The sequence below is a fragment of the Mobula birostris genome, chromosome 3 (genome assembly GCF_030028105.1).
Source record: "Mobula birostris isolate sMobBir1 chromosome 3, sMobBir1.hap1, whole genome shotgun sequence".
Classification (NCBI taxonomy): Eukaryota; Metazoa; Chordata; class Chondrichthyes; order Myliobatiformes; family Myliobatidae; genus Mobula; species Mobula birostris.
Genome location: NC_092372.1, coordinates 223373394 through 223391142, shown reverse-complemented (window position 1 = coordinate 223391142; position 17749 = coordinate 223373394). Strand labels below are relative to the sequence as shown.

The 17749-nt window shown below is 45.8% G+C and overlaps 1 protein-coding gene across 2 annotated transcripts in view; it reads left to right on the top strand.

Moving 5' to 3' along the window:
• The window catches only part of naprt (nicotinate phosphoribosyltransferase), a 47563-nt gene extending 38205 nt beyond the window's left edge, over positions 1-9358 (top strand). For both annotated transcript variants that reach the window (XM_072254216.1, XM_072254214.1), the window contains 2 exons: positions 3909-4016; positions 8328-9358. In XM_072254216.1, the coding sequence (XP_072110317.1) occupies positions 3909-4016; positions 8328-8417 (198 nt within the window). In that variant the 3' untranslated portion in view covers positions 8418-9358. The remainder of the gene's footprint in view (positions 1-3908; positions 4017-8327) is intronic.
• Positions 9359-17749: the final 8391 nt, after the last annotated feature.

Sequence of the window (17749 nt, the reverse complement as noted above, 5' to 3'; positions counted from 1 at the left end):
CACAAGGCTGCTTGCCGTCCCTAAATAACGTCGGTAAATTTGTATATTACTGTCACCTGTACCGAGCTTCAGTTTTAAATAAAAGCTTGTTTTCCATGCCGTTCTGAGGTAAGACCCGAGGTTTGCTCGATTTAACTGCTGGGCCGAACTGGAAAGGTGGCAGGGTCCAGGCCTGAGAGTGTATCAAGCAACAGGACCAGGGTCTCTGAGCGAGGATCAACCCCAGGTTTGCTCGATTTGAGCGTTAGCATGTAGTGATGACTGGTTTTGTGGCTGTGGACTTACTTTGGTGAAATTCAATTCTGATTCCTATTTGCTTATTTTCATTGTTTGCACGATTTGTTTATTCTCCCCTGCACATTGGGTGTTTGACAAGTCTTTTTTTAAAAATTGAACTCTGTTGAGTTTCTTTGTTCTGTGGCTGCCTGTAGGGAAATGAGTCTCAACATTGTACACATACTCTGCACTTTGATTCTTACAGATAATTCCATCACTGCATTGAGGTAGCGTAAGGGAAAACAGTAACAATGCAGAGTAGAGTGTTACTGTTACAGAGAAAGTGCAGACAGACAATAAGGTACAAGGTCATAATGAGGTAGATTCCAAGGAGTGAATATCACCACTTGCCTCTCCTGGTCCAACCACATAGAATCCACAGCCAGCTCTACTTCCCCATGAGTCTAACGGAATTCAGAACATCCTCTTTAACCCTCACCAATTTTTATTGATTCACCATAATAAAAAAATCCTGTCTAGATGCTTCCCAGCTCGGTACAGAAACTGCTCTGCCTGGGACCACCAGAAACTGCAGAGAGTTGTGGACAGAGTTCAGCACGTCACGGGGCCCCAGCCTCCCCTCCCTGGTCTCTGTCTGTACTTCTCGCTGCCTCAGTAACACAGCCAACGTAATGACAGACCCCTCCCACCCCAGACATTCTCTCTTCTCCCCTCTGCCACTGGGCGGGAGATACAAAAGCCTGAAATCTCGTAGCACCAGGCTGAAGGACAGCTTCTAACCTGCTGTTATAAGACAATCAAACAGTTCCCTGGTACAAAAAGATGAGCTCTTGATCTCACTGTCTATCTCGTCACGGCCTTGCACCTTATTGTGTGCCTGCACTACACTGTCTCTGCAACTGTAACGCTCTATTCTGCATTCTGTGATTGTTTCCCCCTGTGCCACCTTGATGTGACTGGTCTGCAGGGCCAGTGTGGCAGTAATCAAACACTTCCCATTGTGTCCAAACCCAGATGGCACACACAGGTCCTCACGTGGGATCTGAGGATGAATTTCTCCCCCAGAGGGAGGTTACAATCTGGAACACACTGCCTGATGAGGCAGAGACTTGCAGAATGTTGAAGGGTTCCATCTCCAAGACACCTAAAGCTCTGGACCAGGTGTAGTAGATGCCTGGTATGGAGGCTCCAATGCACAGGATCGAAAGAGGTTACAGAAGCTTGTAAACTCAGCCAGCTCCATCAAAGGCATCTTCAAAAGGCGATTCCTCAAGAATGTGATGTCCATCGCGAAGGACCCTCACCATCTGGGGCATGCCCTCTTCTCATTCTTACTGTTGGAGAGGAGACCCACACTCAGTGTTTCAGGCTACACACATCAAAGCTGCTGGTGAACGCAGAAGGCCAGGCAGCATCTCTAGGAAGAGGTACAATCGACATTTCGAGAACTCAGTGTTTCAAGAACTGTTTTTTCCCACCGCCACCACATTCCTGAAGAGTTCATGATCACTACCTCACTATTCCTCTTTTGCAGTTGTTATTCTTATGTTTATTACTTACAGTAATTTTCTTGTCTTGCTGCGACAGAACAACAAATTTCATGGCACATTGCCACAGGAGTGTAGAGGTTAACTTAAGAACATAAGAATCAGGAGCAGGAGTCGGCCATCTGGCCCTTCGAGCCTGCCCCGCCATTCAGTAAGATGATGGCTGATCTGACCATGTCACTATTACATCTGGTGGGGTGGAGATACGTCTCTACCTAAGGAGGTGTAAGGTGAACCTTCCCTTCGTTAGCCTGCAGGTCACCCTTGGGCTAGGTGTAGTATCTGCTTAACGCCGTGATCAGGGTGACGTGAAGCCGTGGGAGCAGGTGGTGGATGGTCGTATGAGCAGCCGGTGCAGATCACAAGTCCCGGTTCTGCAGCCACTGACGCCAGGCGGACAATCTCTGAAGAGTATTGATAATGGTTGGGCTCACCCAGGAAAAGGCAATAGCAAACTTTGCTTAGAAAAATTGGCCAAGAGCAATCATGGTCAAAGACCATGATCACCCACGTCATACGACACGGCCCATAATGAACGACATCTCCAGCGATCCGGGTACAATTCCCGTCGCCGTCTGTACGTTCCCCCTGTGACCGCGTGGGTTTCCTCCAGGTGATCTGGTTTCCTCCCGCATTCCAAAGTCATGCGGGTTAGTGGGTTAATTGGTTACGCGGGTGTAACTGAGTGGTAGTGCTCATTGGTTAATTGGTTACTCAGGCGTAACTAGCAGTAGGTGCTCATTGGTTAATTGGTTACGTGAGTGTAACTGAGGAGTAGGGCTCATTGGACCAGGTGGCCCTGTTACCATGTCGTATCTCTGGAGCTGTGATGATTAAATGGGATTAGTGTGGATGGGCTAGCATGGACAGAGTGGGCCAAAGGGCCCATTCTGCTGGACACCTCTCAGTTGCAGGAAACGTGGGAGTAGAGCAGAGTCTAGGACCAGAGGACACAGCCTCAGAATAGAGGGATGTACATCTAGAACAGATATGAGGAGGCATTTCTTTAGTCAGAAGGTGATGAATCTGCGGAATTCGTTGTCACAGTTGGCTGTGGAGGCCGAGTCACTGGGTGTTTTTAAAGTGGAAGTTGACAGGTTCTTGATAGTCAAGGCATCAAAGGTTAGTCATAGTAGTCATAGTCATAGTCATACTTTATTGATCCGGGGGGGAAACTGGTTTTCGTTACAGTTGCACCATAAATAATAAATAGTAATAAAACCATAAATAGTTAAATAGTAATATGTAAATTATGCCAAGAAATAAGTCCAGGACCAGCCTATTGGCTCAGGGTGTCTGACCATCCAAGGGAGGAGTTGTAAAGTTTGATGGCCACAGGCAGGAATGACTTCCTATGACGCTCTGTGCTGCATCTCGGTGGAATGAATCTCTAGCTGAATGTACTCCTGTGCCCACCCAGTACATTATGTAGTGGATGGGAGACATTGTCCAAGATGGCATGCAACTTGGACAGCATCCTCTTTTCAGACACCACCGTGAGAGAATCCAGTTCCATCCCCACAACATCACTGGCCTTACGAATGAGTTTGTTGATTCTGTTGGTGTCTGCTACCCTCAGCCTGCTGCCCCAGCACACAACAGCAAACATGATAGCACTGGCCACCACAGACTCGTAGAACATCCTCAGCATCATCCGGCAGATGTTAAAGGACCTCAGTCTCCTCAGGAAATAGAGACGGCTCTGACCCTTCTTGTAGACAGCCTCAGTGTTCTTTGACCAGTCCAGTTTATTGTCAATTCGTATCCCTGGGTATTTGTAATCCTCCACCATGTCCACACTGACCCCCTGGATGGAAACAGGGGTCACCGGTACCTTAGCTCTCTTCAGGTCTACCACCAGCTCCTTAGTCTTTTTCACATTAAGCTGCAGATAATTCTGCTCACACCATGTGACAAAGTTTCCTACCGTAGCCCTGTACTCAGCCTCATCTCCGTTACGGGGAGAAGGCAGGAGAATGGGGTTGAGAGGGATAATAAATCAGCCAGGATGGAATGGCAGAGCAGACTCGATGGGCCGAATGGCCTAATTCTGCTCTTATGGTCTTAGAAGGCAGGATGGAACCAACACCTCCCGTTCTAACTCTGCATCCCTTTTGGTTTCAGATGTCCAGGGATGCACCCAGCATGACGGAGATCAGGAGCTATGCCCAGGACTCACTGAGCAAGCTCCCCGCCCAGCACAAATGCCTTGTGGAGCCAGTCCCGTACCAGGTAGGAGACCAGATCTGCCGCTGCCCCGGATTCGGTGTTGGCTCAGTGAAGTGTTTACTCAGAACGTTCTTCCTTGTCCAGAGTGCGGAGTAGAATTGAATGAGAAAGATTAGTTTTATCTATCAAAAGTACATCAAAACATACAGTGAAGTACATCATTTCTGTCAAATCAATCCAGCAATGTTTTAAGATGAAGATAAAGATTAGCGTTATTTGTCACGTGTACGTCCAAACATGAAAACACACGGGAAGTGTTTCGTTTGCGTCAACGACCAACACAGTCCAAGGATGTGCTGTTGACAGCCCACAAGTGTCGCCGTGCTTCTGGACACCATAACGTGCCCACAACTCACTCACCATAACCCCTATGTCTTTGGAATTTGGGAGGAAACCAGAGCACCCGGAGGAAACACACATGACAGGGAGAACAAACAAGCCCTTTACTGATGGCAGCGGGAATCAAACCGCAGTCATTGTCTGCTGGCGCTGTAAAGTGATTGCGCTGACAGCAATGCTACCGGATTTACAAAAACGGCGCCAGGACTTGAGGGTCTGAGTTATAGGGAGAGGTTGGGCAGGCTGGGACTTTGTTGTTAGAAGGTGGGGAACTGAGTGGTGACTTTACAGAGGTGTATAAAGTCAAAATGGTTCAATAGCTCCATTTAATATCAGAGAATGTATACAATATACAACCTCTAACTCTTACTCGTCACAGACATCCTGGAATATCAGAGAATGTATACGGTATACAGTCTGAAACTCTTACTCATCACAGACATCCTGGAATATCAGAGAACGTATACGGTATACAGTCTGAAACTCTTACTCATCACAGACATCCTGGAATATCAGAGAACGTATACGGTATACAATCTGAAACTCTTACTCTTCACAGACATCCTCGAATATCAGAGAACATATACGGTATACAATCTGAAACTCTTACTCTTCACAGACATCCACGAAGCAAGAAACCCCAAAGACTGAATGATAGGAACATCAGAACCCCAAAGCCCCCCTCCCTCTCCCCGCCCCCTCCCATGCACAAGCACCAACCCTCCCCCTCCCCCCACTTGTGCCAGAGGAATCATTGACCCCCCCCCCAACCCCCACTATGCAAGCGATGGCAAAAACCCCAAAGAGACCGTGATCCATAGTCTATCAAAAGCTGCAGGCGGTTAACCCAGCACCTGCGTATCTCATCATTGGGTCGGGCAGGGTGAACGCTCGCAGATGTACTCACCAGGGAAAGGGAATTACAATCCAGAAGGGAAGGATTTAAAACAGACCCAGGAAGCAGCTTTTCCGCATGGAGTGTGGCTCATATATGGAGTGAGCTGCCAGAAGAAGTGGCTAGGACAGGTATATTAACCATTGAAAAGCTACAACAATAGGAAGGGGTTAGAGAGATATGGGCCAAGCACAGGCAAATGGGACCAGTTTGAGATGGGAATTGAAATGAATTGAATTGACTTTATTTCTTACATCCTTCATATACATGAGGAGTAAAAATCTTTACACTATGTCTCCATCTAAATGTGCAATGTGCAATTTATAGTAACTTGTAATAAATAGTATGTACAACAGGACAGTCAATATAATGTAGAAATACAATTGTATCAGTGTGAATTAATCAGTCTGATGGCCTGGTGGAAGAAGCTGTCCCGGAGTCTGTTGGTCCTGGCTTTAATGCTGTGGTACTGTTTCCCGGATGGTAGCAACTGGAACAGTTTGTGGTTGTGGTGACTCAGGTCCTCAATGATCCTTCAGGCTCTTTTTACACCCCTGTCTCTGTAAGTGTACTGAATAGTGGGAAGTTCACATCTACAGATGCGCTGGGTTATCCGCACCACTCTCTGCAGAGTCCTGCGATTGAGGGAAGTACAGTTCCCATACCAGGCAGTGATGCAGCCAGTCAGGATGCTCTCAATTGTGCCCCTGTAGAAAGTTCTTAGGATTTGGGGACTCGTGCCAAACTTCTTCAACCGTCTGAGATGAAAGAGGCGCGGTTGTGCTTTTTTCACCACACAGCTGTTCACCCCTCGACCCCTGATCCATTGATGTCAATAGGGGTTAGCCTGTCTCCATTCCTCCTGTAATCCACAACCAGCTCCTTTGTTTCTGTGACATTGAGGGAGAGGTTGTTTTCTTGACACCACTGTGTCAAGGTGATGACTTCTTCCCTGTAGGCTGCCTCATTATTGGTTGAAATAAGGCCAATCAGTGTAATATCATTGGCAAATTTAATTAGCAGATTGGAGCTGTGGGTGGTGACACGTTCATGGGTATACAGGAGGGGTCTTAGGACACAGCCCTGAGGGGCTCCTGTGTTGAGGGTCAGAGGGGCAGAGGTGAGGAACCCCACTCTTACCACCTGCCGGCAATCTGACAGGAAGTCCAGGATCTAGCTGCACAAGGCAGGGTCAAGGCCAAGCTCTCTGAGCTTCTTGTCGAGCCTGGAGGGAATTCTCACATAAGCATCCTTCTTCTCCAGATGTGTAAGGACGGTATGTAGAGCTGTGGCTATTGTGTCATCTGCCAATCGGTTGTGTCAGTAGGCGAACTGTAGGGGGTCCAGTGTGGGTGGTAGCAAACTGCAGATGTAGTCCTTGACCAGCCTCTCAAAGCATTTGCTTATTATTGAGGTGAGTGCAACAGGATACCAGTCGTTCAGACATGTTACCTTGGTCTTTTTAGGAACAGGAACAATGGTGGATGTTTTGAAGTAGGAAGGCACTCTACAATGGGGGAGGGAGAGATTAAAAATGTCTGTAAACACACCAGCCAGTTGTGCCATGCACATCCTGAGTACCCACCCTGGAACAGTCCGGTCCTGCAGCCATGAGCTAGTTGGGCCGAACAGCCTGTTCCTGTGCTGTGGTGACACAGTCATCGGTAATGAGTGGTACAAAACTCTCAGCAAATGACTGTGTCCAGTTACCTACCCTGGGCACATTCACCAGGCTGACACAGTGGCGTGGCGGGTCGGGCTGCTACCTCTCATCTCCCGAGATCCCGGTTTCGATCCTGAGCTATGGCGCTGTGTCCGCGCGTTTCCAATGATATGTGCGTCAGCAGGTGAATCAGCCACTGTAGGTTGTTCCTAGAGTGTGAAGGTGGTGGTGGGGGGGAGATAGAACCTGGGGGGCAGTCTGTGGGACTGAGGGGAGATTACTAAAGTGAGACAAGTCTAAAATGTCATCATAAAGTGTCACTTTAAATGGATGCCACAAAGTTTTCAAAAGTCCATCCGGTTCCTCACATCATCCGCGATTAAGCGGCCGGTGAGCTAGATGGCACGGAGGCTGGAGGAATTCTTTCTGAGGTTGAGTGGAGCCCAGGGGCAACACCACTGGTCCCAGTAGCCAAGAATAATGGGCCCGGCTAGTTCAGTAGGTCGAGTGTGGGGCTCTCGATCCCAGGGTCAAGGGTTTGGGCCTCATGTTGGGCACCTTGCTTAAAGTAAACATGAAGTTAGACCAACATTAAGGACTCCCATGTCTTCCTGTTACAAAACATAACATAGAGGATTAAATGCTTCCTAAATGACATTATTTATAAAATCCATTCTAAAATTAGAACAAAGAACAGGAGCAGGGCCTTCAGCCCACGATGCTGTGCCGAACTAATTTAGCTAATCCCAGAATAACACGCAGAATGCTTCAGGAACTTGGCAAGCCAGGCGTTATCCATGGTGAGGAGTAGACAGAAGATGTTTTAGGTCGAGGCCCTTCATTGGGACTAACTCCTGACAGAGGTTTATAAGATTATGAGAGGTATAGATAGAACAGACAGACGGTATCTGTTTCCCAGGGACGAATCTCTAATACTAGAGAGCATGCACTTAAGTTGAGGGTGGGAAGTTGAAAACTTGCGGGGCAAGTTTTTACACAGAGAGGAGCTGCAACCTCATTTTCTTGCCTTCTCGTTGTAACCCTTAACCCTTAACCCCCTCAATCACTTGACCTCCACGGCCGCTCATGGCAACGAATTCCACGGATTCACTGCCCTCTGGCTAAAGAAATCCCTCCTCACCTCAGTTTTAAAGGGACTTCCCTTCATTCTGAGGCTGTGGCCTCCGATCTGAGACTTTCCTATTGGGGGAGACGTCCTCTCCATGTCTGCTGTACCCTGGCCTTTCAGTATCTGGTAGGTTTCAGTGAGGTCCAGCCACCCCTCCCCCATCAGTTTCACTTCCATTTAGGACCCTCCTGCCACTGAATTGGAGACGGAGATTTGCAAAGTTGTAGCTTCTTTCCTCCACCTGATTTAGCGGCTGTTTAAATGCAGGACTTTCTCTGTCTTCTACAGGTTGCCATCTCGATGGAGCTTCACAGGCTACTGAGCGAGCTGGCACAGGAGAGGGCCCCTGTCCCTGAGGAGTCCCACTGCGCAGAGTAAAGTTCGGTTCCACTGGGATGTGAAATCAGATGCGTTCAGAGCCTTAGAGCCAATCCCCTGGAGAGGGGAGTCATCACCTCACTTGTTCCAGGTTCTCAGACACAGATCAAGGGGCTCGACCTCCCCCCCCCACCCCCCGCCACTGTCCATGGGGTTGGCGATAATGGGTGTCATATGACTTCCTGAACCCACAGCTGCCCTGCTCCCTGCTCCCCCATTGGTCAGCAGTGCAGCCAATGGGAGCGCAACCAAGCGATTTCACCTGCAGTGGTTGATTCTAAAATGTCAGGTTTGCTCAGCAGGGAAACTGGCCCTTCGGCCCATCTGATTCATGCCAGCCAGGAAACCCCTTCCAAACTAGACCCATTTCACCATGTCTGACACACAACTTTTTCACCTTTTCCAATTTGTGTACCTGTCCAACTGTCTGTTAAAAGTTGTTATACACTACAGGCCTCTCAGCTCACTGGCTTCTTACCTACTGCAAAACACAGAGCTCTCCATTTTTCTTTCATCCATGTGCCTACCTAATAGTCTTTTAACTGTCCCTAATGCGTCTGCCTCTACCACCACCTCGGACCAGGTGTACTACGCACCCACCACTCTCTACGCCAATCCTGTCTACACACATTGGGTCTGTAGCTGCCCCTCCCTTGGAGATTCGTGGGCTTGTCACTGTCTCTGCCTCCTCAGGCAATGGCCACTGTGTCAGTCACTCTAAACCTTCTTCCTCTCACCTTAACCAATTCCCTCCAATTATCAGAGACTGGAGGGGCTTTTGATGACGACTCTGTCCTCTGACCTGCTCCTGTGACAGGTGGTCAGCTCCAGTGACCCATGGCTCGCCCATTCCGCCTCGGTCTAGCCTGGTAGGCCCTGTGCCCACCTGCTGTGTATGTGGCCTGTTTACACAACTAATTTATTAATAAAAACGCTGGAGACGGGAACTAAGTTTCATGGTTCTTTACTGATAGAGTCTTAACTTTGACACACACACATACAGATCCATACGTGCCTGATAGTACATGCAACAATGTGTTACTAAAACATAACGTAGTCCCTTATTATAATGTAAGCTATACAGTACTCTCCTCCCCTTTTATTTTAATAGTGTATCAACTTTTTTATGTTTAAGTATGGGGTTAGTAGAGAAACAAAAGAAAAGGAAAACAAATAAAAGGTGCCAATAATCTCATAATCATGTCCAGTGCACAAACGTTGGCGCTCACGGATTCCCTTTCGCTGAGCGACCCCTGGGCTCCAGCCCCAAGCCCAGGCCCAGCGGATCCGGCAACTGTCTCCTCAAGCCACGTCTTCTCTCTTCATCCTCCTCGTGCCTTCTCCCCCAAGCCCACACAAACTAACAGCTTTCACATAGACAGAAAGAATAACATCTATCCCAATTGGTTAGTAAATGAATAGAAGTCCCGTTATCACTAATTTTAACCCAAACATGCTGCTACAGAGAACATTACCTCATCAGTTAACATTACAGAGAAGCCATTTCATTATTAGCCATAGCAAGTAACATGAAAGAAGAAACCCTTACAACTGTAATGGTCTTTTCCGATGTGGTTGTCTTCATTTTGATGACCTCTGGCCATTTGGAATGTGCATCAACGGCGATTAAAAAGATACCATGAATGGTCCCGCAAAGTCGATGTGCACTCGTTGCCATGGTGATGAGGGCCACTCCCATGGATGGAGAGGGGCTTGTGATGGTGAGTTCTCGATCTTTCGACATGCAGAGCAGTTCTTGGTCAAGTTCTCAATCTGCTTATCGATTCCTGGCCACCACACATAAGCACAGGCAAGACTTTTCATTTTCACGGTACCCGGGTGCCCCTTGTGCAGTTCCTCCAGCACTCTGGTGTGTAGCTTGGGAGGAATCACAACTCGTGAACCACACATTAGTGTTCCTCGACACACTGACAACTGCTCCTTCCTTGCTGAGAAGGCTAGAAACAATGTGTTACCCCGTGCTGGCCATCCCTTTACCGTGATGTCATACACTTTTGACAACGTAGGGTCATTGTGTGTTTCCCTTTCAATGAGGCTGTTTGTCACTGGTAATTGTTCAACTATTGTTGTGTGAAAGACCTCTAACGAACACCATTTGTGTCGTTATCTCTGAAGTGGGCAGTGGTAAACGTGACAAACCATCTGCATTGCCATGTTGCTTGGTCCCCTTGTGTTCAATGTCATACCTGTGACCTCCTAAGAGAAGATTGAATAAACAAAACTGATTTATTAAGAAACACTGGTTTAGAAGATGATCAGTCTAAAATTGGGTCTAGCCAACAGTTAAAGTCTCCTCCCATCACCAAAGAATAAAGATTCAGATCTGGTAAAAATGCTCAAAGAATCCTGGGTCATCTACATTTGGGGCACACACATTGGCAAATACTATTAATTTATTATCTAGTTTTCCTGAGACTATAACAAAATGTTCATTAGTATTAGACACTAATTTATGTTGGACAAAGGAAAGTGTATTATCTATAAAAATCGAAACTCCTCTAGATTTGGCCTGAAAAAAAGAATGAAAACAAAGTCCGTTCCAACGGCTAAAAAATCATGGATTATCACATTTGCGTATGTGAGTTTCTTGTAAGAAAATATTAGGGACCTTAAATTTCCTAATATAAGCAAAAATCTTATTACGTTTAACAGGGTGATTTGACCCTTTCGCATTAAAACTAAGTAAATTAATAGTTTGGTCCATTTTTAATATTATTTAAAGGAAGTAAAACCAAGCCATAAACCTTGAGAAATGGTAACCAAGCAACAAGTTGGCTAAGACTTCGAAAACAGCTTCTGAGAAAAAAAACCATACCCCCGCCCACCTCCCAAAGAAAGACCGACCAATAGAAAGTCGGCATCTACAACTACAGACAACCCCCCAGTATTCAAACGAAACCATTCAAAGGATCCATCTTTAATGAGATTTTCAGTCAAACTGGGTCACCAAGGGACGGGTTAAAACCCTTGTTTAAAAAATTTCAACAAAGCTTGTTTAAACTTAGCACGTTCCTGCATAACCTCAAGCGAATAATCTCCGAGAATCTTAATATTCCACCCTATAACTAATCATGCCCCTTCAACGGGATTTGCGAATTAAAAGTTTCTCATTTAATCTTGTGTCTTCTTGTAAGGACAAACTAAACAGCTAGCCTTCGGATTTAGCCTTTGGATTTTAAAAACCTTTGTGCTTCAACAGTTGAACCGAACCATTCGAAAGATCCATCTTTTAGTGTGATTCTGAGTCGGGCTGGGTAGCCATGGGAAGGCTTGAAACCCTTATTAAAAAGCTTGGACATAACTTCTTTGAACTTAACATGTTCCTGCGTAACCTCAGACGAGTAATCTTTGACAATTCTAATCTTGCGACCATTATAATCAATCATGCCTCTTCGACAAGATACGTGAATTAAGAGTTCCTTTGTTTTAAGTTCCTGAAAACAGATTATTACTGATCTTGGTCTCTGACCCTTAGGAGGTCTAAATGCAGGAGATCTGTCATCTCGATCAATCATATGCACAGACGTCAAAACCTCCAGAAATAATTCTTGCAAAAGGCTTGTAAAAAATTCCACAGGATGATTATCTTTGATTAATTCTTCAAGACCCAGAACCCGTAGGTTGTTTCTTCTACTTCAATTTTCTAGGTTGATGATCTTCTGTCTTAACTTTTCATTGGACTTCAATTGCTTTTCACAAAGCTTTTGCAAATCATCCACCTCTGTTTCCAGAGACGCCAAAATGTCTTCGTTATTTATTATATGTTTATCGTGTTCATTAAGAGTTTGTTGAATAGAATCCAAATTTACCATCTAAATTCAGAGCTGAACTGTTGAAACTTCTCAGAGGCTTCTCGTGTATGACCTTGCAGCAAGTCCATAATAGAATCCAAAGAAGCAAGGAAATCATCCTTTTTAGTACCTCTGGCCCTCCTTGTATCCATAATGAAAGAATATCACACTTAAAAAATAAGTTTCGAGACAGGTTGGAAATAGTAAGATAATTAAAGTTGGAGCAACGGCAGATTGCTGTTACTCCATCAGCCACCACCAGGAAATCTCTCAGCACTGATTTAAACAGGGCGATCACACAGCACCCCACTGAATCAAATCCTGGAGGAGCCCCCACATTGTAACACTCGTTTTGCCTAGTGGCATGATCTCGGGGTGATAACCCCCTGCTCTGCCAAACCTTAGAAATCTTGTTTGGGTGGATGCTGCGCAATGCGTCCCGTTTCAAATCAGTACCCCGTAATGACAAGCCGTACACAGGATGTGGTTAAATAATTAAGATTTTATAACTCTTACTTGAACTAAGGGATTAGTGGAGAACCAAAATATAAAATAAAAAAGCGCCAAGAATAATAGACAGTTTGTGCACCACGTTGGAGCTCATGCAATATCCTCGGTCCACCATTCGATTCCCTCTGAACTCCGCCGGGTCCCGAGCCCCCGCTCGGAGTCCGTTCCATTGGCCAGCTCACAGCATCTCCTTGTCTGCGTCTTCTCTCATCCCCACGGTGCCTTCTCCCCAGATCCTGCGCAAACAGCAGCTTTCAGATACACAAGAAAGAATAACATCTCTCCCATTGGTTAGCAACTGAGTACAAATCTCGTTATCTCTAAGTATAACCCAAACATGCTGCTACAGAGAACCCCTACCTCAGCAGTTAACACCACAGAGAAGCCATTTTATTAGGCTTAGCAGTTAACATGAAAGAAGAAACCCTTACATAAGTTATTAATAAAAACGCTGGAGACTGGAACTAAGTTTCATGATTCTTTACTGGTAGAGTCTGAACTTTGACACACACACACACACACACACATACAGATACATACACGCCTAATAGCGCATGCAATGATGCGTTACTAAAGCATAAAGTAGTCCCTTATTATAATGTGGGCTGTACGGTACACCACCCATTGTGCCCCATGGTCTCCATTCCAACTCGTTCTAACCCAGTGGCCCTGTGCCCACCCATTATGCCCCCTGTCCATTTCACCTTGTTTCGACCCAATAGGCTGTGTGCCCACCCATTGTGCCCCATGGTCTCCATTCCACCTCGTTCCAACCCAGTAGGCAGTGCTCCCACCCATTATGCCCCCTGGCCTCCATTATGCCTCTTGCCCGCCCAGTGGCTCGCACACTGACCATTTGATAACGCACTTGTTATAAACAAGTCATTACGCGCACTCCTCTGGTATCCATCCCAGTACACTAGGTCAGGTTCAAGTTTAATTCTCATTCAACCACACACTGATACCCACGTGTTGGTGCGCCGCACAGCTGTGGAAGTTGTGACAAAGTAAAGGTTACGGTAATGTCCAGGCAAGGATTGTTTACAGAGAGTGTGCAGACAACCCAGAGAAGGGGGGTACACTCAGACCCTGCTTAACACTGAGGATGTATTCCTCAGAGGTGAAGTGCTGTGTAAATCAGCACTATGCAGAGTCATTATAACATTACATAAATGGATATGTGTGCCTGATTTTAAAAAAATCCAAACCCGAGATATGATATTTTATGTAAACACAGTAATTTGTGGAGTAACAAACACATGAAGCAGTTCTCAGTAGCAGGAACTCATGTCAAGAACACCTCTCTTTGCCTTACTGCTTCACTCCCAGTCGGGGTCATTATCGATGAACTGGTCCATTTGTGTGATTGTAGTGATGCTAGTGCTGAGGAGTTTTGTGGTGAGGTTCCTTGCTGGTGTTTCCTCTTCTCCATCCGTGTCCTCAGATTCACCCAGGAGGCGCTGCTCTGCCAATTCTCGAAGCTCTTCGCTATTAACTGACAACTTTGAGGTCGTCGTCGCAGAAGCTTTTATCTTGTCTGCATTTCTTTTTAAATGAATCTGATCATTGACATAGCTAATTTCGAAGAGGTGCCAACATCAACCCGACACTCACCAGCTTCCAAACGCCATATCACTTTGCAGCTTCATATCCATGCTGATGCTTTTCTGACATATCTGAGATACTACCCTTACTGCAAGTTACAGGTCTTTTTCCGGGTAGAATGGGTGAAAAAATGGAATAAATTGGCAAGGGATTAAGAACGTGTACACACGCGGGGGAGGCAGAGTGTGAACTAATATGTGTACATGGCCCAGAGCGTGTGTAAAGTGCTCTCATTGGCTGATTGAATATTTACTGTAAGGGTGGCCACTCGAGAAGTTTTAAGTGTTTATGATTTTTGTCATTTTTTTAAAAATTTCACTAAAGAATTGAATAACTGTGTTGTAATGAATCAGCACTATGCAGGGTAGCGTTACGCGGGGTCTGAGTGAATTTGAAGAACATAGCTTCCCTTTGCAGAGCAAGAGACTGGGGCCATTTGGCATACTGAGACAAGATAAGGATGAACTTAAGAAACGTAAGAAATAGGAGCAGGAGTCGGCCATCTGGCCCGTTGAGCTTGATCCGCCATTCAATAAGATCATGGCTGATCTCCACCTACCCGCCTGTAATCAAACGATGCAAGACACACACCAACTGGGGGACGGTTACTTTACTGATTTCAAGGTATTATTGATTGTTAACTTGTAGTTTTTATTAATTTTAAAGCCTGTATTTGAATGGTGATTGGCCATACAAATAAGGAATTTGAACATATACACTTTATCAAGTGAGCAGTACCCATAAATGCTCATCAGTTCTGTATAAAAATGGCATTTCTCTGTTCAGGTTTCAGAAGAGTTTGGTGAGAGGCCTGGCTGCTCTCCTTGTGCACGAGTAAATGAAGTGTGATTGAGGAACAACTGTGAAATTTCAGAGTTCTGTTCATCGGCCACAACATTCAACAGTTAGAAAGAATTACATAAAAATAAGTTAGGGGTTAAAGCATGGATATGGAAATAAAATGTGTATTAATACATAAATAACAGCATTATTTACAGTGTCAACAGCATTAGAAAAAGTGGTTAAAGTGTTTACATGCAGACATGGGGTAACAGATGGGGGGGTGAGGGAACTAGAATGGTGAATTAGATTAACTGCCTGGGGGAAGAAACTTTTTAAAATAGCATGAAGTTTTTATTTTAATAGGCCTTTAGAGTCATAAAACATTACAGCACAGAAACAGGCCCTTTGGCCCATCTAGTCTGTGCCAAACCATTAATCTACTCAGTCCCGTCAACCTGCACCCAGTCGACAGCCCTCCATAACCCTCCCATCCATGGACCTATGCAAACTTCTCTTAAATCGACCCCACACCCACCACTTGCACTGGCAGCTCGTTCCACACTCTCACCACCCTCCCAGTGAAGAAGTTCCCACTTATGTTCCCCTTAAACATTTCACCTTTCACCCTTAACCCGTGACGTCTAGTTGTATTCTCACCCAACCACAGAGCTTGCACTTAGATAGGTAGATAGATAGATATACTTTATTGATCCCGAGGGAAATTGGGTTTCGTTACAGCTGCACCAACCAAGAATAGAGCATAAATATAGCAATACAAAAACCACGAACAATCAAACAACAAAATGCAAACTATGCCAGATGGAAAATAAGTCCAGGACCAGTCTATTGGCTCAGGGTGTCTGACCCTCCACGGGAGGAGCTGCAAAGTTCGATGGCCCCAGGCAGGAACAACCTTCCTTGTCGCCCAGTGTTGTATCTCGGTGGAATATGGCCGGAGTCCAATAGCAAAAAGTTCAATATCTGGTCTACAAACACGTTCCTCGATCGTAATATGACCCGGATTGCACCATCTGTTGTTAACCAGAACAGTGAGCACCCAAATCCTTTACGCTTACCGCTCTCAGTGCACTTCCAGTCAGCCCGAACGGTCTGGAAGCCGTCCATGGAGAAGTTTTGATCAGGTATGTCCTCGTGCAGCCTCGTTCCAGTGAAACACATAACACTGCACTCCCGAAATGTTCTCTGACACCTGGCTAGCACTGTGAGCTTGTCCATTTTATTACCCACCGAACTCCTGTTCTCCATAAGTCTCTTTGTCTCGACCCGGTCCTCTTTCCTCGCCCTGTCTATACCTTCATAACTTTGTATACCTCTGTCAAATCTCCCCTCAGTCTATGTTCTCAGCCATGAGGATCTATCCTCCCTCATTTACCTCAAGACAGCAATCACGTCTTCCTCTGTAATCTGTATAGGGTCCATAACCGTGCTGCTTTGCTTCACTTCTATAGACTCTGTCCAACTCCCGAGTAAATACTGATGCAAAAAATCCATTTAATTGCTTCTTCGCTTCACGCCATTTTGGCATGAAAGGTTTCATAGGAACCCCCCCCGCCCCCATCTCTTCTGGCTCCATGCAGATTACCACTCTGATCTTCCAGAGGGCCAGTTTTGTCCCTTGCCATCCTCTTGCTCTTAATATATCTGTGGAAGCCCTTCTTCACCCTCTGCCAGGGCAACCTGGTGTCTTCTTTTAGCCCTCCTGATTTCCTTCCTAAGTGATCTCTTGCATTTCTTGTAGTATTTAAGAAATGTGCTACCAGGCTGTGAGGAAACGATATGAGTCAGCTGCACCTTTCCTCATTCCGTCACACACTGTTGAACTTGAACACAGGGTTGCCAACTGTCCCGTATTTGCCGGGACTTCCCGTATATTGGGCTAAATTGGTTTGTCTTGTATTTCTCCCGCTAAGGTAGAGCGTTCCTATGAAACCTTTCGTGCCAAAATGGCGTGAAGCGAAGAAGCAATTACCATTAATTTATATGGGAAACATTTTTGAGCATTCCCAGACCCAAAAAATAACCTACCAAATCATACCAAATAACACATAAAACCGAAAATAACACTAACATATAGTAAAAGCAGGAAGGATATGATAAATACACAGCCTATATAAAGTAGACATAATGTATATACAGTCTAGTCTGGAAGATGAAGGCAAAACCGATTTGTGGGGTGGGGAGGAGAAAAATCGGCACGTACACGCATGCGCACATAGGAACCCACGCAAGGCTTCATGGTCATGGTAATCTTTCCTGGGGTAAAGTGTCCCGGGATTTGACTGCCACTGTTGTCCCTTATTTGGGAGTGAGAAAGTTGGCAACCCTAACTGTAAAAGACATGTTGAGGTGAGTTTAACCCTACTTGAACACCCCACCCCACCCCCCGGTCGGCCGATCCGCAAGAATATTGTCAATATTAAACCGGTTCGCGGTGCAAAAGAGGTTGGGGACCCTTGTCTTATACCCTCAAACCTCATTTGTTCCTGCCTGCTGTTACTCCTGCCTTTTATTCTGACAGAAACACACAAACTCTGTACTCTCAAAATTACACTTTTGAAGGCCTCCCACTTACCAAGTACACCTTTGCCAGAAAACAGCCCG